Below are 22,072 nucleotides of genomic sequence, written 5' to 3'. Positions count from 1 at the left end.
AGGCTGCCCTGCAATTCTCAGTCCTCCTGCTTCAACCTTTTGGGTTGTGGGATTACAGTTGTGTACTGTAATCCCACCTGGTCTTTCCCCCTTGGTTATATCACCATAGAACATATGCAAATGGACAAAGTGAAAAGCATCTTCTAGTGGCTTCCCATAGTCTTACTGCCCTGACCTTCAGACATATTGGACTGGTGAATTTTCCCAGAGCAACAAAGACAAAAGGTCTCAGTCCATGTTTGTTTGTTTGTTTGTTTTTGGCCATGTTGCTTTTTAGCCTGTGGTAAGCGATATAACTGCAGTGAGAGACCCTGACCAAGGATGCCACACACCTCGTGGTGTCCAGGAAACACAGAGGAAAAAGCTGGGAACTTAATATTCTTTTCAACAGCATGTTCCCTGGGACCCACCTCCTGAAGATTCCAGCACTTCCCAGTAGTGCTAAAAGCTGGAGACCAAGCCTGTAAGACATGGGCTTTGGGGGGGCGTTCAAGATCCAAACCTTAGCAACTATCCCCCACAGCGAAGCAGTCATCTTCCACAACTATTGGCAACCTTGAGAAGTTGTTGTTGATAAAGCCACATTAGAGGAGGAAGGGTGGGGTTGGGAGGGGAGGAGGGAGGGGCTTATGAGGGGATACAAAATGAATAAAGTGTAATTAATAATAATAGTAATAAAAATGAAAAAAAAAAAGACATCCCTTTCAGTTCTGTTTAACCCCTCTCTTTAGGAAAGGTCAAATTTCCAAGATGCTGAACTCCTCGCGTGTAGCTTGGACGTTCCAGGTCACTGACCCACCACAGGCAGCAGTTAGCATTTTTCTAGGCAAGTTCCGGGTCCTAGACTACGCATAGGATCTCCAATCTTTGCCTATGTCGATGTCAATATGAATGCCCACAATTCAGGAGTAGAAGAGCAATGTCTGAGAACCAATGTCCGTGGCTATGGGGGGCGCTGGACACCTTACACCATCAATAACAGAGAGACTTTGAGCAGCAACATTCAAATTTACATGGCAGGTAGGCTATGATGATCGACAGAGCCCGATGATTCTTAATACCACATGCCCCCAAGCTGGAAATTGTGGGATTTTCCTCTCGCTTGGATAACGTTGATGTCCTTTGGTTTTTGTCCCTTCCCTCCAATTCCATGAAGTTTTGCTTTGCTGATTTCTGTTTGTATGTAGGCTGCTATGTATATTAACTTGTAATTTATTTCATCCCACTTGACAATCCTTTAGATATTTACTCAGATTAACAAATAGATCTAGGACATGCTACACAGCAAACAGCATTGCACAATTTGGGTACAACAGAGTTCAACTGCTTCCTGTGTGTGAGCATTTAGGCCATTTCTTAAAGATAGCCCATGGCAATTTAGTGTCCATGTGGGTTACATAGTAATGGGAAGAGGGACTGTTTCTAACATAATCTGATTGTCCTGCTCTTTGATCACCTCCCCCTGAGAGGGGAGCAGCCTCACCAGGCCACAGAAGAAGACAATGCAGCCACTCCTGATGAGATCTGACAGACTAAGATCAGAAGGAAGGAGAGGAGGACCTCCCCTATCAGTGGACTTGGGGAGTGGGGCATGTGTGAAGAAGGGGGAGGAAGGGTGGGATTGGGAGGGGAGGAGGGAGGGGCTTATTGGGGAATACAAAGTGAATAAAGTGTAATTAATAAAAGTTAAAAAAAAACCATTCAGGTTAGTTTTACTGTACTTAATCTGGAAAAAATCTATGACTATCCAAAATCAGAATATCTAACGTATTATCACAGTTTAGAGGAGGCTTATTTTGACATTGATTTTTCTTGATTTAGTATTCATTGTTTGTTAACTAAAGAAACTAACCATATGATGTACAACAGTTTATTTTCATTGAATATGTGTGAATGCATAGTTTTGTTTTAAAAAAAAGAAAACTCAGAATAAATAAATAAATAAATTAAAAAAAGAATATTTGCCTTTAATTAATTAACTAGTGTCTGTATGTGTGTGTGCAATTATCCTTCATATAATAAGACTTATATTTGTTATCAGTCTTATGGACTATACATGTTACCTTTTTTTTTTTTGGTCTGTACATTGCCTTGATTTTTACCAGTAAGGTTGAATTACTCTTTGGTTTGTTTCCATATTTATATTTTCTGTTTCAAAAATTACCTTCATGTTTTTAAATTTTTTTTTTTGATATTTGATCTGTGTGTGTGCCTGTATGTTGTGTTGTATGTTTAGTGTATGGTGTGTGTTCTTTTTAGTGTGGGTGTGTGTTAGGTATCTGTGCACGTACATGCATGTGTAGAGCTCAGAGGTTGTCGGGTATCCTTCCTCAGTCGCCCTCCATATTTGTTTGGGATCCCGGCCTCTTTCTGACTTGAAGTTCGTGGACTCAGCCAGGCTGGCTGGCCAGTGAGTTCTATGGATCTGCTTGTCTGTTTCCACAGCGTGGGGTTACGGGCACTCACTACCAGGCCTGTCTTTTTCACTTGGATTCTTGGTGTCTACATTCATCATTCTGTGCACTCAATTGACTAAACCCCCTACCCACCCCCCAGCTTGTCTTTTTAAAAGAGAATTTTAGGAGTTGTTTATCTGGAAAGGTATTAATATGAATTTTTTGTAATCTATGTTTTTAAAGTATTTCCAGAAAATTCGTTCTTTGTCATTTACATTTACTTATCAGAGTTAATGTTATCATTTGTTCTGTAAATTCTAAAATACTGACACATTCAAATCAATTGTTTTACTTATGAATTTTTGGTTTTGGATGTTAAGGGATCCTCCACAGTTTCATATTTGAAATGTGTATTTTCCAGCACTTTCTTCTAATCTTGTCAACATTTGGTTTTTGTATTTATCATGGACTGTTGGCAGTTGCACAGGATCCTGCATTTAGAAAATTCGGTAAATGATCCATTAATGTTCTCTGGGATATGAATGCTGTAAATTGTCAAAGTACTTGTATTTGAACCTTGTCTGCCATACTCATTTACCAGTAACTTCGTAAAAATCATTTAATCTTTGTGTGCCTCCAAGTTTTCATTTAAAAAGTGGATTTAATGGAATGCTCCAGGGGAGTCGGGTTGGGTCCCCATCACTCGCATGGTGGCCCACAACCTGTAACTCCAGTTCCCGAGGACCCAGGGACCTCTCTGGCCCTCAGAAGCTCCTGTATGTAATGTACATAAACTCATACGTGCACACACAGACATAAGTAATAAATCTTTAAAAGGGGGATAAGTTGCTGTAGACATAGCTCAGTGGTTGAACACTTGCGTACAGCTTTGGTTTCCATCTCCAGCACTCAGAAAATAAGAAGAAAACTGAGGTGGGGGGGTTACGGGGAGGGGATTCGGGATGGGATCCATCCAGGTTATGTCATCGCATGAGTAGAGTAACGTCAAGCCGTCATTACAGCACTGGGCATGAGTCTAGTGAACGTTATAAGAACTGTTTGTGCACGGAAGGTAGCAAGACTCACCTTTACTGAGGGTCTCTTTTATGCAGTACTGCCCAGGCTTTGTTCTGCAGGTGCCAAAGTCTAACAGGCATCCGTGGAACGGGATGGAGAGATTGCACGATCTGCAAATCACACCCCCAACATCTCCAAGTGCAGCAAAGAAGGGGGAACAGTGATGGAGATCAGAGAGAATGGACGAGAGCAGAGGGAGAGGAAGGAGGGAGGACCCAAAAATAAATCAGTGATTTTCCACTTTAAAGAATAAGCGATGCTTTAAAAATTTATTATAAAAATCCACACAAATTAAGATTACTTCACTTTGAGAATTTAATGAGGGAAATTTCAAAGCATGTGCTACATTAATGAATCAGAAACACCCTGAGCTGACAGGGATCAAAAATGAGGACACTGTTCCAGTGCCTAATTAAAACAGCAGTTTCACCAGCCATGTACTCACAGCCAGGTCTTCATTTCCAGGCGTAGGGCAGTATGTTATATTCGTGAATATTCATTGCTTGATTAATGCTTACATATTGCTTAGCTTTAGCACGCAAATTTCATTGTTAATAGTGTTGCACATTTGGTTATATACAACTAGCTCTGAGATTTTTGGATTTAGGCAGCATCTAGACTATTAGTTCCCACTTTCCAAGTGCATCAGTCAGGCTTAGAAGAGTGACAAAATAGACTGATTCCTGGGTTCTCGGAAGATTTGAATTAGAATCCACGGGAAGCTGAGTCCATGAATCTGCATTTCAGATGTTCAGTGCTTGTTGATGGCATAGGACTTGGACACAGATGTCCGGACTCGTGCTGGAGAATAAGCTCTATCAGTTAAGGCATCTGAGGGACTCCTGCAGGAACACTTGGCCAATCGTTACTGTGAAGAATAGCCCCAGTGGCCAGGTGTGGTGGCACACACCTTTAATTCTGACACTTGGGAAGCAGAGGCAGGTAGATCCCTCAGTTCCAGGCCAGCCTGGTCTACAGATCAAGTTTCAGGACAGCCAGGGCTACAACAGTGAAACTCTGTGTTGAAAAATCTATAAAAGATAAAAAGAATAGCCCTGGTGGTTCAAAGACTCTTTGGTAACTGGGTCAAAATTTGACTTAGTGTTCACACTTTCCTCTTCCTTCCTTCCTTCCTTCCTTCCTTCCTTCCTTCCTTCCTTCCTTCCTTCCTTCCTTCCTTCCCTCCCTCCCTCCCTCCCTCCCTCCCTCTCTCTCTGTCTTTCTTTCTTTTGTTTTTTTGAGACAGGGCCTCTCTACATAGCCCTGGCTGTACTGAAACTCACTATTTAGACCAAGATGGTCTTGACCCGGCTAAAATCCATCTGCCTCTGCCTCCTGCATGCTGTGATTAAAGGCATATGACATCACTCCTGACATTTCCCCCTCTTTCAGTATATAATCACCACTGTCATGTTACTCTTATTTACTAACATCCCACACAAGAATTTACTAGACGTATTGCACAACAAATTTTTAATTTCCTTTTGCTACAACTGATGTGGCTTTCAAGAGAAGACAGTCTGAGTAATGAGAGCCATTAGTCAGCTCAATCAACAAATATATTTCTAACTGTGGCTATGCATACGATAACAACCGAAGCCACAAATTTGAAGGAGAGTGGGGTTGGGCTTATGGGAGGCTCTGGAGGGAGGACATGGAAGGGAAAAGGTTGTAATTAAAATATAGTCTCAAAAAGTAAACCACCACAACAAAAGAATGGTGTTTACCTCTAGGACTCTGCTAAGCAATTTACATGCATTAGCCCAATTATTTTCCAAAAATAAATGTTCCAGCCAGGGATTATATTTGCCAATATATCCCCCAAATAAGTCTTAATATCTTTTTTAACAGTGGAAGAGATGGAGACAGAAAGCTTCTTTGAAACCCAAGCCCTTGCTCTTGGCAGTAACTTCGAGGCCCCAGAGCTACCAGGCTTTCATGTGCACCAGGCCTTCCCTCACCTCTTCCTGCTAAAGATCTTGGTTCTTCCTGGCTGAGGGTCAGCTGCTGCCTGGATTATGGGGCCAACTGCTTTTCAGGGAAATCCTGAGGAAGTTTTCCTCTCGGGATTATCATAACCCAGTCTTTCAGACAGCTCTTAGAGACACAACTCATTACTCAGACCCTATGCATTTACTGCCACCCTTCCTTGATGGAGCTTGACCACACTTGCTTGAAGACGTGGCGTTTATGCCCACTTACTTAGTTTGAGGTGCTTAAGAGCGTGGTTAAAGGAATAGATATTTCCCTCTTATATTAAATAGTCTTTTTATAAGTGAAGGAATGTTGGAATTAGTAACAAACAACACAGAATAAGAAAAGTACTAGAAAGTCCTACTGTGCTCCTCCCCCCCACACAATTAACTACTCACTTTGCCTTATTTGGAAAAACTTCTGGTCTGTTTCTGGTATTTATGTTGTAGTTTAGCAATGAAGATGATGATGATGTGTGCTGCACTGTTTACTGATACAGGTTCTTCCTCTATAAAACGAGGAAAACAACACCTGACATGTAGGGCCGTAGTAAGGAATGAATGAATACAATGAACCTCTCGGATGAACTCTGCTCCCTAAATGTTTGTTCGGGGATTGGGTTCTGCTCTGAGTATCCACAGGTTCACAGTGCCTCGTACAGTGAGAAGATGGTTAAGGCAAGAGTGGGTTTCGAGGAAGCAAGAGAAGCGGCTTCTACAGCAACGCTTCCTGGTCGCATCACCTACGTCAACTGTCCATCCAGGCACACTGCAATTCCTCACCTTACCCAGCTGTTCCTCCGTGTGACTCTTCCTTTCTCCTAACTTACCACTTAAGAGGCAGGATAAAATAATAACCCCAGCAATGGCAGTCCTCCTCATTCTTCGATTTTCTGGAAAAACAGTTCCAGCTATCACGTCTTCCTAAGGAAGACAGACAAGCATTGTTAGCCATTTAGAAAAAGAGATACTGGCTAAGCTGCTCTTTTTTTCCATTAAGAAAGCATACAGAAATTTATTTTGTAAAGGATGAAAAAGTTAAGGCATCCTTCTTTCTAAAAATAACGGTAAAGCCATTCCCAGTTCTGGAATTTAGATGACTTTTTTTTTTTAACCAATGCCTCAGTCTCTCTTCACTTCCCCTTTTAATCATAGTTGTGTAGGCTAAAATACGAAGTGAGGTCAGTCCTGCGGCTAGGTTAATAGCTTCAGAAACCCTTCCATTGTTCAAAGGGAAACATCCATTACAGCTCACAGACTGAAGCTCACCGCAAATGGTCATATGTATGAGGGGAATGTCACCTGACGGTTAACAGCTCATTTAATCCTCAGAGTCGCTAACATGTTACTAGTCATCTATGCCTACCTCTCTTGTGGCAATTTCCCTTGTCTAAGCTTCTTGAAGAGCCTGAGCACAGCAAAGGCTTCTAGCGGAATGTGGCATGCTGTAACTGAAACCGAGGGCCTGCTCCTCGAGACTCTAAACAGTTGAAACAGGGAAAGATGCCCAGGTAAGAATACTGAAGAGTTACGGAGCGCATTCTCCATACTCAGAGATGAGCTGGCTCACTGCAACCTGCTCTCACATTTTCTATAGATTTGGGTTTTGTTTGTTTTGTTTTGTTTTGTTTTGGGGATTGCGGGGGTGTAGACCTTAGATCCTTAGATCAAAACAAAAACAAAAACAAAAACAAAAAAATACTTGATCAAGTTACAGAAGCATTTTGAGTTTAACTTTAAAAATTGTGTTTATTTTTAACTAATGCACAGTAGGTTCTTATTTAAAACAAATGAAAATATTAAAAACATTTGGGTCCCTCTGACAAGGTTGTCACCAAACCCCATGCCATTCCCATATGTAAATAAGCCCATTGCCAGGATGCTGGGTGTTCATTAACAAATCGCGCGTCCTCATGGTTTATCAAGATGGACTCCTTTCCTGTACATCCTCATCATTTACTTCTAGCATAGGGATATATGCCATATTGTTTCTGGTATTATCTTTGTAAAAACAATATGTCCTGCCTTCCTTTGTACTTAATTCAACAATATAATGGCAATGTTATTATGTCAGTTTCAATGTACACTTCAGGGTTTTCACTGATTAAAAATCTCAGCAGCAAGACAATAAAAAAAAATTCACTACTAAGTGTTCCCAAAGCACACAAATATTGGCTGTATGGCTAACTATCGCCTTTGCATGGGTTCCGGTGGTCACCACTCAGCCCAAACATGCAACATTTTCACCTGTCTCAGAGGCTAGCTCATACTCCTTTACTAGTGGCCCCTTCTTCCCCAGAAATAATCACCATCCCTTTCTAACTGCTATTGGTTAGTGGCAGCTGACCTTGAGGTACATAGGTAGAGTATACACTACTATTGACTTGTGTATCGTTATTTTGTTTCCAGCCACTATTCCTAATTCATCTGATAACAATGCCCATTCCTAAGTTCTAAGTCAACCAGCAGTCAGAAGCCTGACACTCTGGATTGCTTTTCTTGTTTTCAGTTAAAAAATAGTGTGTGTGTTGTGTATGTGTATGCATGTGATATATTAATAAGGATCTATAATCAGAATTAAGGATAACAGTACCATGAGCCTCATGCAGATTTTGAGAAGATCAAAAAAGAATGACCTGGGAGAAGAGCTCTGTCCCTCAGTGCCTGATCTGTCACGAGAAGCTGTCTATGACTGCTGCTGTGTCACAAAATGTGTAACCCTGTGCTGTGAGAGGTGTGATGGCACCAGGGATCACATAGTTTTTCTTTCACATAGAATCGTGTTGGTACTTTGGTAAGAATGGGAAACCAGATCTACCTCCCCAGGAACTTAGTGGGCATATATTTGAAATTTCCACCAAATCCTCTTGTTAAAAAAAAAAAAAAGGCTACAAATTAAATTACCCTTAAAGGAAAGAATATTTGGTGTTATATAACTTTAAAAACAGCCCCAGGACTTTATACTGGTGTGGAAAGTGTGTACTTATTGGCTAGGCAGGTAATTTCACCTTCATGATGAATGAAGGTGAAACACGTTTCTAATGCCAGCTCATTAAGGCCAGAGAAAAGCTTTTAATGACATTTACAGTGAAGGAAAACTTCGAAAGGAAACAGAAGAGAGAGTATTATCAACTCAAAGCTTTCATAGTCTGGCCTCCATGATAAGCTCTAAGACTTGAACATGAGATTGCATAGGGCACACTCAATGGACATTGCTGTCCTTGAAAACATTTGTGAATGCTTATCAGAAGGCTTAATAAAGGTTAATGTCGTTGCACCACTGGGTCCATTCCTAATTTTCTCTGAGGGTTGAACAAAAATAAAGATACAATGACCCAAACCAGCAGAAATAAGGGTCTTGAATGATAAGGTATTAAATGGGAGGCCCAGGAAGGAAAAATAAAGAAGATGAAAAATAAAGAATATAAAAGTAATAATTGAGACAAGGAAGACTTGCAAAAGCTGATGACTTATGCCAATCAAGTTTATTAAGAAGAATGGCATTGAACGTACCATTTGCCACAGACAGGGTCTGGTGGTGGGGGTGGGTCAGCAGAGAACTAAATCAGACAATGTTGGCAAAGAGAGCATGGGATACCTCAGACACAGCTGCCCGAGGACTGATAATCACAGCTCAGGAGAAAGAGTTGGGTCTCCAGAAGCCACAGTCTTGATTTCTACTAGACACTGTCTCCAGCCTCAGACTGGCCTTGCCAAGTGTGTTCCTGGGCAAGGATACAGAACTAAAGTTTCCTGCTGTTCTTTTATCAGAGCCTTGGAGAACATCTTGGGCCATTCTGACTCCCCAGTGTACAGCAGTCCAGATATAAGGCAGTTTCCAAGTGACAGTGAGGCAACCCAGTTGACTGGAGGACTTACTGATTCAGTCAGTCAGTCAAGAGGTGAAGAAGGCCAGAAGCAGGCAGAAGCAGAAAGGTTAGAGCCAACAGGGAGAGAAGTTACAGGGACCAAACACTTCCCAGGGACCTTGGCTCCCTATTGGAGACCTATTGGAGGTCTGTGGAACAGGTCAGGACCACTCTCCAAGTATTCTTGCTACACGATACTTTGTAAGGCTTCTCTCACTGATGGGAAAAATCAGTGAAGGAATGTTCTGCCACCTCCTGCTTCCTGCAAAAGGTCTGGCACACTGGAGTGAAGGCTAGTGAGCGGGGCTGTCTCTCATCGATGAGTTAGGGAGATGAATCCCAGATGACTTTGGCTTGTCCAAAGGTAATAGGAAAGAGGTGGAGGAATGACGTGGAAAGTAAGGAAGAAAGGGCTTGTTTTTGGTTGCACGTGGAGGGAAAGACGGAAGCAGGAACGAAGGCTGAGGGTTGGAGGAGGGGTTGCAGAAGCAGTGAAGTCAAGTGAAAAATGAACTTGAGAGGAAAATCAACAGTTCTGATGGCTTGAGATGATTCCAAGTAAAGATAGTAAAGATGTTAAGTATCAAGTAGCAGGTGGCTGTGAGCCTCAATCTCAAGGCAGACGTCAGAGCTACAATGTATAAATCTGATGTGTTACTTGACACATGTATATGAGACTCAATGAAACTGCGTCCTGGAAAGCGTATAAACAGAGGGGAGATGGGTTTTCTTATAGAATGAAAAGCTAGAAATTCAGAAACTTTTGTTTGCTATATGATCCTTAAATACCATCAATGGGAAAAAATTGGCAATGATCAAATGAAGTTTCTATGAAGCCAATGGAAACTTTGGGAGGGGAGGAATATGGAGGATCTTGGGGCTTTCTCCAGATCTCCATACTTCTTGTGGTGACTGTTAGGGACCGAATATGCATGTCTCTCTCGAATTTACGCTTTGATACCCTAAGCTGCCAGTGTGGCTACACTTTGAGATAGGCCCTTACAGAGGCACCTTAGATTAAACCAAGCTGCAGGAATGAGGCTCTGATCCTACACAGTTATCGTCCTTATAAGGAAAAGGTTTGCCCTGTGGTCACCTCCCAATCCCAGTCAAGGGAAAGGTCACACAAGGACACACAGAGAAGGAAGTAGATAGTACTCCCTGGATATGAAGAGTGCAGGAATGTTAGCCTTGGACTTATAACGTCCAGACTCAGGAGAAAATAACTGTGATGCCAGCCCCAAACCTGTGGTATCTGTCCAACAGCCTGAGCATGTAACTGAATGAACAGTCTTGAGTGCTCTCCTATGTTAATGGTACTAGATAGGAGCAGCTTTAAGTTTTGAGGCACAGTGGGGATTGGAGATGGGGCAGACATGAATGTGCTAAAGACACTTCAATTAGATGGAGGGCACAGAAAGCCTGCGTCCCTGGCTATACAGTGAGCTAGAAAGACAAAAGCTACCCCTTAAAAGAGAGCATCAGCCATGGTGCTACATACACCGCTGAAAAGCAGGTGACCACACACACAATTTAATCTAAAGTCTATACATCTCAGTGAACTTATATGCAGTTAGTCTAGCCATTCTGAAGCTCTTATCTGGTTAATTTTACTGTATGATTTTTAAAACTTTGCAAGCCATTTAGAACAAACTTTTGATAATAATAAAAATAAAGCTGGGTGTGGTGTTGCATGCCTTTAATCCCATCACTCAGGAATCAGAAACAGGCCTACATGCTGAGCTTTAGGACAGCCAAGGATACAAAGAGAGACCCTGATTCAAAAAACAAAACAAAACAAAACAAAAAAAACAAACAACACAAGAAAGTTCTACATACCCTCTGCAAGACAGAGAGTAACAACACCAACAAAATACCGTGTATTTCCCTCATGGATTTGGCATAAACTATATTGTTTTCACAGTCTTTAGAAAGACAAAGAACTGAAGTTTAAAATCAACTGTAAGAGCCAGACATAGGTTTGTAATCCTAGCACGTAGCGTAGCAGGCAGATGCAGGAAGCTCTCAAGTTCCAGGTCAGCCTGGGACATACAAGATTATGTCTAAAAAACAAACCCAAAGAGGAAGAAAGTAAAGAAACTGTAGAGGCCCCAGGAACAGCAATACCTGCATAAGTCTTCCTAGGAATACAGCTGCTTTCTTTCTTTCCTTTCTTTTTCTCATTCATTTATCTTATTCACTTTACATCCTTGAAGCCCCTTCCCTCCACTCCTCCAGTCCCTTTCTCTTCCCCTTCCTCCTTCCCTTTTCCTCAGAAAAGGGGAGCTCCCTTTCCCGTCCACCTCAGCTCACCAAGTGGCATCAGGACTGAACATGTCCTCTTCCCCTGAGGCCTGTCAAGGCGGTCCCACCAGGGGAAAGTGACCTAAAAGCCAGCAAGCGAGTCCCTGTCGGATGCAGTCCTCACTTCCCTTACTAGAAGACCCACATGAGGCCTAAGCTGCCCATCTGCTACATCTCTGTAGGGGGGCGTAGGTCCAGTTCATGCATGGTCCTTGGTTGATGCTCCAGTCAAAGCAAACCCCTCTGAACCCTGGTTAGTTGGCTCTGTTGGTCTATTTGTGGAACTCCTCTCACTTCCACCTCTTTTTCTCTTTCCTCCCACTGTTCCCCAAGGCTCGCTAAGCACCAACCAATGTTTGGCTGTGAGTCTGAGCATCTGTTTTGAGGCACAGATGGGTAGAGCCTCTCAGAGGACAACTCTGACAGGCTCCTGTCTGCAGGCTTAGCAGAGTATCATCCATAGTGTCAAGGGTTGGCAGTCTCTGATAGGGTGGGTCTTTGGTTGGGCCAGGCATCGGTTGGGCATTCCCTCAACCTCTGCTCTGTCTGCTCTAGCTCTATCCCTGCACATCTCATAGGAAAGGTAACTTTTGGGTCGAAGTTTTTGTAAGTGGCTTGGTGTTCCCCTCCCTTTACTAGGAGACTAGTCTAGTTAGAGGATGTCCTCTTCAGTCTCTATGGTCTTTGCTACTAGGAGTCTCTGCTTGAGTACCCCTCATATCATCCCAGGAGCCTACCCTGACTTAGGTCTCCAGCTTGTCACAGAGATGTCCCCACCCTTAGTTTCTCTTTTCTCTTTGTTTCAACCTCAAAGAATCCCTGAATATAAACCCATGCAAACTTGGAAACCACAGGGGAGCCAGCTTCCACAAACTGGTCTTGAGAAAGGAGGAATCACAGAGAGGGGAGAAGCCTCTATTTAGATTTAGAATTGCTGGATACAGAATCCAAGCTGAAACAAAATAGCTTAAGTTAGATGGGGGAAATAAAATCTGAAACAAGCAAAAGAGACCACCACACTGAGCACATAGACTGCAAAAAGGCAAATAGGATTTCCAAGAATGAAAAGCGCAATTGTTTGCCAATAAATGCTTCCTGGGCATCTGTTGTGTGACAGGTGTCCTCCTAGTAACTGGGTTCACCACAGGAACAAAAGAAGAAGGAATATTTTTCTCATACAGCTTACTTTCTAGAAAGAGATCCAAATGTGATTTTAAATGGTGGAAGGACTGAAGAACAATTCGTGCAAGCTGAAGTAAGAATTAGTGAAGTGGAAAACAAACCTATTGACAAGAGAGTAAAGAAATACAAAGCCCTGGGCATGGGGGCACACACACACAAGCCCAGCACTGAGGAGGCAGAGACAGAGGTAGAGGCTGTAGGAGCGTGGCATGTTTGAGGTCAGCCTGGCTTCCATGGCAAGTTTCAGGATAGCCAATGATACCTTTTCTCAAAAAGAAATTGAAATAAAAAAAAATGAGCCCAAAACAAACAAACAAAAAACCCCATAGAAAGATTTGAAAATGGGCGACAGATTAGCAGGCAGAGAAAGAGGATACAGTTTGCAAAAGGACCCTGGCAATTTTCCGACTTACTGGATGACACTTCCATCAATGTGAGGCTTCCTCAGACCCATCCTACAGAGCTAAGTTTTTAAAGTGGGTGGAGGTAAAAGCACAGGAGGGATAACAACACTGACCGCTGAATTCAAGGACGGGCCACAGGTGTGAAGCAGGGTCCTCAAGGGGCTGGGACGAGACAGCCAGCTGCCTAGAGTGGATCCTCAGAAAGTTCATCTTTTAAAAGTAAAGATGGTTTATAAAGACATTTCAATAAAAATTAACTCTCTCTCTAACATAAGACTTGTTCCAGGAACATCTGAAAGCCTTGCTTCAGGAAGATGGGAAGCAGCGCTGGGTGTGGTGGTTCACAGTACTAGCCCTAGTAATGGGGACACTAAGGCAGGGGGATTCCTGTGGGTTCAAGGCCGCTTGAGTTATGTAGTATCAGGACAGTCATGCTATATGTGCACACTCTGTCCCCAAACCAGACAGGCAGACAGACAGACAGACAAACATCCCCAAACAGAAAAGATATCCAATAATAATTTGGGTTGTAAGGCAAAGTCACGAAGGGAAATTATGGCAAACGTATAAAAATGAAGGACAATATTGATGGCATGAAATGCTAATAACACGTTTATAAGTTAAAATTTAAAGCAAACACATAGTCACACGGCACAATTAGAAGCAGCAGAGTAAGTGTTGTCAAAGCATTTGCAAATCTTTGTATCTGTGTTTGGAGTAGGTAAGCGCTGTATTCCTTTAAGCTAAGTATCTTTTATATTACAATGAATAAGAGAATAGAAATAAGGTGTTATTTTCCAACCAGTAGAGAAATATGAAATGAGGAGAAATTGAGTCAGTTTAAATGTAATTAAATGGGTTAAGAGGAGCATCAAATAAGAATTCAACTCTTAAAATGCTAATGAAAGGGCTGGAGAGATGGCTGAGCAATTAAGAGTGAATCAGCTCTGATGCCACCTTCTGGTCCCCACAGGTACTAACATGTATGGTACACACAAAACATACAGACACACATACACAGAAATAAAAATACATCTTATTATACATGTAACAGAATTTAATAATTCCTGATAAAACTTAGTTGGATTAGAATATAAAAAGAAAAAAGCAACGGCCTCAAAGCAATTATTTAAATAACAATAAGCTACCAAAGGTAAGAAATATTCAGTGGAACAAATAAAGCCAAGAGAAAAGAATTGTCCACTGGGAATTATACATCCAGAGATAAGAAATTTCCCTGCTGAGTGTAGCTAGAAAAAGGAATTATTTTATGAAGGTAAGCTAGATGCCCTGCTATAAAAGACATGCCAGTCAATATTTGGGAAATTTTAAAATAAAAGAATTTTAAAATAAAAGAGCAACAAAAATGACAAATTTTTAGACAAATACAAGTTTCTATAGTTCCACAAACTCTTTGAAGCACTTATGATAGTCGAAGCAAAAATATATAACATTGTCTGGCGTGTCAGCTGCCCAAATGTGAAAGGTTTCAGTGGCAAAATAAAATACTAGTGGCAAAGGTAAGGTATCTGTGCTGGGATTGCCATAGCAACTATATTAACAATAACACCAGACAATTGCCTCTTGACAATTAAAAGAGCAGGTAGCCAGAGCATCAGCAGAGATGGAGGCCCTGTAATTCTTTCATAGTGTATGTGGAATGTTCACAGTGACAGACCATGTAATACTTTGCATTTGTGTCATTTATAGCCAGGCATAGTGGCACATGCCTTTAATTCCAGTACTTGGGTACATTTCTGTAAATTTGTGTGTGGTCTACATACGGAGTTTCAGGTTAACCACAGCTACCTAAGGAAATTCTACTTAGAAAAGAAAACAAAAACAAAACAGAAACAAAAACATGTCTATTTTGTGTATCAAAAGTGAAGAAAAGATGCAAAAACTGAAATGGAGTGAATTAGCAAGCCAGTGGTCTATTAAACAATAAAGAGTAATGAGCTGTCGATGCATGGCCTGTATAGTGGCTGTCAGTGTTTATGATGAATGGCAAAGCCCTGTATCACAAGTACTGCTTACTTTTTGATTAGTTTTAAGAATGTCTTAGTGACATTCTGGAAAAGGCAAAACTATAATGGTTGCCAGGGACTGAAAGTGACCTGAAGGATTGAGTTCAAAAAGAGCTGACAAAGAAACTTTGCCAGGGATAAGAGTCGATCAAGCTATTTTGTCTTAGTTTGCACTAGTCATTAACAGGCTACATGTTTGTCAAGATACATAGAACTGTGCACCAAAAGGGGTGATTTTAATGAATATCAATGAATGTTACAGTGAAAATGCCATCAGGGCTTTTAGGGAGACATTTTGGGAATTAAACAATAAGAAGGACTCTAGTTCATACTGGAGAGTCAGGAAAGGCTCTGAAGATGTGCTCTTAAGCTGAAATGTGAAAAGGGGATTTGGGGAGTTGGAGAAAGAGGATTTTAGGTGGAAGAATGGTCAGTGTTCTATATCTGTGAGTTCTGAATCTGGGACTCAATAAACCAGGAAAAGGGTTTTATCTCCATTCAGTCCCCAGAAGGTGCTATGCAAGCTTCTGGGGAAACATAGCCAATGATTTTTTTTTTTCATTTTTTTTCTTTTCTTTTTCAGACAGGGTTTTTTTCTGTGTAGCCTTGGTTGTCCTGGACTCACTTTGTAGACCAGGTTGGCCTTGAGCTCACAGAAATCTGCCTGCCTCTTCCTCCCTGAGTGCTGGGATTGTAGGCATGTGCTGCCATGCCCAGCTATAGCCAACGGTTTTACCCAGGTGTGAGCCCTGTGTGTTATAACACTGATCTCAAAAGCAAGACGAAGTAACTCATGAATGGTCAAAGTGTTAAGAATAAGTAACATTTTTACTCATCTAAAAAGGAATTTTTTTGTTTGTGTTAATATTTCAATAGAAAATTGATACAGCATCAGCAATATACAGATTTTAGTGAAGAATATTGAAATAATCCCTTGTATCCTACCAGACCAGTATGGACTAAAGTTGGACCTCAACAACAATGGAAATAGCAATGGAAACTGAACAACTCTCTACTCAATGACAGCTAGGTCAGGGAAGAAATAAAGAAAAAAAATTAAAGAGTTCCTAGAATTCAATGAAAATGAAGGCACAACATACCAAAACTTATGGAATACAATGAAGCAGTGCTAAGAGGAAAGTTCATAGACCTAAGTGCCTTCAAGAAAAAATTTGAAACATCTCATACAAGCAACTTAATGGCTTACCAGAAAGCACTTCGGGGGTGGGGGGTGGGGGAAAGAATCTGGCATACATAAAAGGAGTAGAGGGCTGGAAATAATCAAACTCAGGGCTGAAATCAATCAACTAGAAACAAACAAACAAACAACAACCACAACAAAAAACAATTCAAAGAATCAATGAAACCAAAAGCTAATTCTTTGAGAAAATCAACAAGATAGACAAACCCTTACTGAAACTAACTAAAAGGGCAGAGAGACACTATCCAAATCAAAATGAAAATGGGGACATAATTACAGATCCTGAGGAAATCCAAAGAATCATTAGTTCATACTTCAAAAGCCTATTAAGCCACAAAATTAGAAAATATAAACGAAATGGATAATTTTCTAGATAGATTCCACTTACCAACACTGAATCAAGATCAGATAAATAAACTAAATAGTCCTATATCCCCTATGGGAATACAAGCTGTCATCAAAATCTCCCTCCTTAAAATAAAAGCCTAGGGCCAGATGGTTTCAGCACAGAATTCTACCAGATGTTCAAAGAAGAGCTAATACTCTAACTACTAGAAACTGAAGGAACATTACCAAACTCATTCTATGAGGCCAGAGTCACATTGATGCCTAAACCTCACAAAGACCCAACAAAGAAACAATTTCATACCAAGTTTCCTTATGAACACCAACTCAGAAATAGTCAATAAAATACTTGCAAACCAAATCCCAGAATACATCAAAGATATCATCCAAGACCAAGTAGGCTTCATACCAGGAATGCAGGGGTGGTTCAACATATGAAAATCTATCAGTGTAATCCACCATATAAACAAACTGAAAGAAAAAAAACCCCACATGATCATATTCTTAGATGCAGAAAAAGCATTTGACAAAATCCAACACTTGTTCCCTTTTAAAGTTTTGGAGAGATCAGGGATACAGGCACATACCTAAACATAGTAATGACAATATGCAGCAAGCCTACAGCCAACATCAAATTAAATGGAGAGAAACTTAAATCAATTTCACTGAGTGATCTCAAAAATTCTACCAGGGAACTTCTACAGCTGACAAACACCTTCAGCAAAGTGGCTGGATACAAAATTAACTCAATAAAATCAGTAGCCCACCTGTATACAAAAGACAAACGGGCTGAGAAAGAAATTAGGGAAATAACACCCTTCACAATAGCCACACACAAAAAAGTATCTTGGTGTAACTCTAACCAAGCAAGTTAAAGACTTGTATGAAAAAAAACTTCAAGTGTCTGAGGGAATAAATTGAAGATTATATCAGGAGATGGAAAGATCTCCAATGTTCATGGATCGGTAGGATTAACATAGTAAAAATGGCCATCCTGCCAAAAGCAATCTACATATTCACTGCAATTCCCATCAAAAGACCAACCAATTCTTTATATACCTTAAAAGAACAATTCTCAACTTCATATGGAAAAACAAAAAAAGCAGAATAGCTAAAATGGTCCTATACAATAAAAGATCTTCTAGAGGTATCTCCATCTCTGATCTCAAACTGTACTATAGAGCAATAGTAAAAACAAAACAAAACAAACAAACAAACTGCATGGTACTGGCATAGAAACAGACTGGTTGATCAATGAAATTTATTGAAGACCCAGAAATAAACCCATACACCTACAGACACCTGATTTTTGACAAAGAAGCCAAAACCATACAATAGAAAAAATTTAGCATCTTCAACAAATGGTGCTGGTCTAACTGGATGTGTAGATGTAAAAAAATGCATATAGATCCCTGCACAAAATTAAAGTCTAAGTGCATCAAAGACCTCAACATAAAACCAGACATACTAAATCTGTTAGAAGAAAAGTGAGGAAGAGCCTTGAACTCATTGGCACAGGAGACAATGTCCTGAACAGAACACAAACAGCACAGGCTCTAAGATCAACAGTCAATAAATGGGACCTCAAGTGGGTTCCATCAAGGGGAGCAGGGATTGTCTCCAGCATTAACTCAGTGGCAGGCTCTCTGATCACCTTGTCCTGGGTGGTACAGCCTTGCCAGACCACAGAGGAAGACAATGCAGCCAGTCCTGATGAGACCTGATAGGCTGGGGTCAGATAGGGGAGGTGGACTCGGGGAGGAGCAGAGGGGGAGCAGAGGGAGAGAGAGTGGGATTGGGAGGAGATGACAGAGGGAGTCACAGCCAGGATACAAAGTGAATTAATTGTAATTAAAAATAATAAGTAATAAAAAGTCACAATTGGAAAAAAAATAGGACCTCATGCAACTGAAAACTTCTGTAAAGCAAAGGACACTGTCAACAGAACAGAACGATAGACTGGGAAAATATCTTCACCAACTCTACAAAGGACAAAGGGCTAATATCCAGAATATGTAAAGAATTCAAGAAATTAAACACCAACAAACCAATTTAAAAATGGGGCGCAAAGCTAATAATCCTCAATAGAGGATTATGAAATGACAGAGAAACGCTTTAAGAAACTATGTGGTTACAGCACACTGGTTGTTACCATGGTGCCATACACCTGCTGATTGGCTGCTGGTAGCTTGTATCACATACCCGAAGAAGGATGCCATGTTAAGCAGTAACAAGGCATGCTCAAAGTTATTGCTCTAGAGCCATCATCCCAACTCTAGGAAGCTAAGCTGGCTGCCATGCGGGTGGGGGAAACTGAACGGTGGTCCTCTGGAAGAACGGTAACCACTCTTAACTGCTGAGCCATTTCTTCAGCCAAAGAAGCTGAAATGCAATGGTTGAAGGTTGAAATTACATGAGACTTAGGAATGTGGGAAGGCGTGATCCTTGTCCTCCCAGGCCATTGTCTGTTTAGCCTTATACAAGTTTGCAAAGCTCATGACTTTTATTTTGTCTTTATTGTGGAAGGGAAAGTGTGAAATACTTAAGTATTCACATTTTAATCCCAGAAACACAAACTAAATTGAGAAATGAAAATGAGACATCTAACTTAGCCAAACCTTTAAAGAAATTTTTTTTGAGCCTGTGTTGGAGGTTGGTCTGATGCTTGTATTTTGGTGCTAATTACTGACCCTCAAGATCTGGTTACTCGCCTATTCTTGTGGTGTAAACCTGCCTAAGACCTATTTCTGATTGGTTGATTAAAAGACCTAAAACCTGGGCAGGCCAGAATTGGGTAGGCATAGCTAGGGTTCTTGAGCTTTAGGTTCAGGAGAATCATGGGAAAAAGAGGGATGGGAAGAGAGGAGGAAGGAGGATGCCACAATGGGTTAGTGTGGAGAAGGAACAACATTGGCTCTGAGGAAGGAATCCAAGGATGGCATGGATGAAGAAAACACCAGGATGAAAAGTACAAGTATTTATAAGATTATGGATGGAAGGTAGCCCAGATAGGAGTGGTTAAGGCGGATGGCATTGGATGGGGGCTGGGAGGTGGATGGAGATATTCAGATAGCATAGTGTAAATATCTGCCCAGCCCAAGGTAAGTAAGGCAATTATAAAATCTAACAGGTGTCTGTGTCTTATTAATTGTGATAGCAGGCTGACTTATACTACTGTAATAATCATAGGGCTAATAACAAACACTATCTAGCCCACCACCATTTTATTGCCAACCACAGGCATGAGATGAAACAGAACATCTTGGTGGTGTTATGCAGATGATGTTGAGCAGATTGTCCAAGCCTTTGGGATTAGAAGATGGCATTATTTCATAAGTATTAAGTTATACCTGCCTGGGGGCCCAGCAATTCCTGTTGCCTGGGAGCCTACAGAATCCCTGTGCTTGTAGAAAGAATGTGCTTGTGTTCAAGAATGTTCACCGAAGCAAGGTTTAAAACCACAAATAAGTGCTGACAACCCCCATTTTGGGGTAAAAATATGTACAAATAAACCATGATATAGCCATATGAGGGGACAGAGTGGACGGTAGATGGATGAGCAGCAGCTGCTTGTAGAGGAATTGTAATTCAGAATATGGCTGCTCTGGCTAGAGATCACATCCAAAGATCTGTGTGGATCTAGTTGTCTCCTTTAATCCCCAGAGATAGAGGCAAGCAGATCTCTGAGTTTAAGGCCAGCCTGCTACAGAGCAAGTTTCAGATAAAGAAAAGCTTAGGTCCAGGTGTGGTGGTACACATCTTTAATCCCAGCATTCAGGAGACAGAGGCATGCAGATCTCTGGGTTCTAGTCAGTTCTGTTCAAGCTGTTCCATGGAGCCAGTGAGTAGAAGGACAGTGAGTGGAGTGGAGTTGAGTTTGTGAATTCAGAGGCAGTTTTTATGAGAGAGTTTTACAGAGATAGGTTGAAAAGAGAACAAGACAGAATGAACCAGAGAATGAGAAGGAGCCAGAAGATTAGAACATATTGCCAGAATTAGCATGAGGCCAAGCGGAGCAATTCATTCAGAAGCTGAGAGAAGCCAATTTGAATCAGTCAGCTTGGAGAGGAGTTTTGAGCCAGACCAGCTGAGTTGAACCAGCCAGCCAGAGTTCAGAAAGAACTAGAAAGGGTGAGAATATTCAGCAGTAAGTCTCAGAGTCTGAAAACATTCTAGGCCTAGATTAGCTTGTACAGAGGCTAGAAGCTTCCAGGACTAGGCCTAGGTTAGCAGACAGCATCTGAGAAAACAACTGAAACAGGCCAGTAGAAGTTTACAGCTGATCACATAGGCACAGGGATGCCTTCGAGCCAACTCGTTAAGTCAAAGAAAAATAACATGCCATAGAATAAGAAATTCAAGTTTTAAAACTTCATAAATTATTAATGCTTTCTTATATCATAAATTGGGCAATGGGCAAGGTAGGCCTTGACCTTAAATGCCAGCAGTTAGGATGGGGATGCCAACAGTCATCAAGATAAATTGTCCTTTTTCAAGGGGGAGTCAACAGTTACCAAGATGAGCTGTTGCGTTTAAAAATATGAAACTGGTAGACCACAGTCCTTGGGTAAGCCACCTGTTCCTGCAAGTAAAATTGTGTACATTAGGGCTCAAGGCCAGAGTGAGACAATTTCGTCTGTGATGTAAAAGCACAGGGCCAGATCCCATTTTCATAGACAAGTATCCTAAGTTACTTTCTCAGACTTTTTTCATATTAGATTTGATGTTTAAAATATGAATTGTCTTGATTATGGGCCTTGGGTATCTTTAGGCTTCGTAAATTGCAAAAGTCTCATATGCACATATTTTTTTAAGGTTAATTAGCACTTTGAAGGCTCAACACTGAATAAAAAATAAAACATAAAGAGAAAAAAAGAGGGCTACTTGTCAGGGGGAGGAGGTGAAGCCAGCAAAGGAGACAGAGGAGGAGGGCCCGGCTCAGGGGAGGGGTGCTAGCAAGCCCACTGGGTCAAGGCAGCTCCTTTAAAATTAGCTACACTTCTCTATTAAGCCTGCCTGCCTCCTCTCACTCACCTAGACCCTGCCTTCAGCAACCTTGCCTAAGAATAGCTCAACCGTAAGAAGAAAACACGTTGTGCGTTCATGTGCACGAAATGTAAATTACAAGGTAAAATAATGAAAAGCTGTGTTTTTTGAGCTATTAAGGCTTTGGGTTTTTACTTTTTGCACTTGGAGTTTCAACATAGCATATTAAGCTGTGGGTGAGACCACTCTGTCACTGCCTGTCCTTGCTGACTGATATATTCTTGTGTGTGTGTGTGTGTGTGTGTGTG

General features: G+C 41.2%; 1 protein-coding gene across 1 annotated transcript in view; it reads right to left on the bottom strand.

Moving 5' to 3' along the window:
• C1H9orf57 (chromosome 1 C9orf57 homolog) overlaps positions 1–22,072 on the bottom strand; it is a 57,838-nt gene that overhangs the window by 1,090 nt on the left and 34,676 nt on the right. The window contains exons 2-3 of the mRNA XM_060366096.1: positions 6,277–6,370; positions 3,483–3,605 (exon numbers count right to left, since the gene is read on the bottom strand). Of these exons, the coding sequence (XP_060222079.1) occupies positions 3,483–3,605; positions 6,277–6,370 (217 nt within the window). The remainder of the gene's footprint in view (positions 1–3,482; positions 3,606–6,276; positions 6,371–22,072) is intronic.

Source organism: Meriones unguiculatus, chromosome 1 (genome assembly GCF_030254825.1).
Source record: "Meriones unguiculatus strain TT.TT164.6M chromosome 1, Bangor_MerUng_6.1, whole genome shotgun sequence".
Taxonomy (NCBI): Eukaryota; Metazoa; Chordata; class Mammalia; order Rodentia; family Muridae; genus Meriones; species Meriones unguiculatus.
This window is presented reverse-complemented; position numbering and strand designations above follow the sequence as displayed.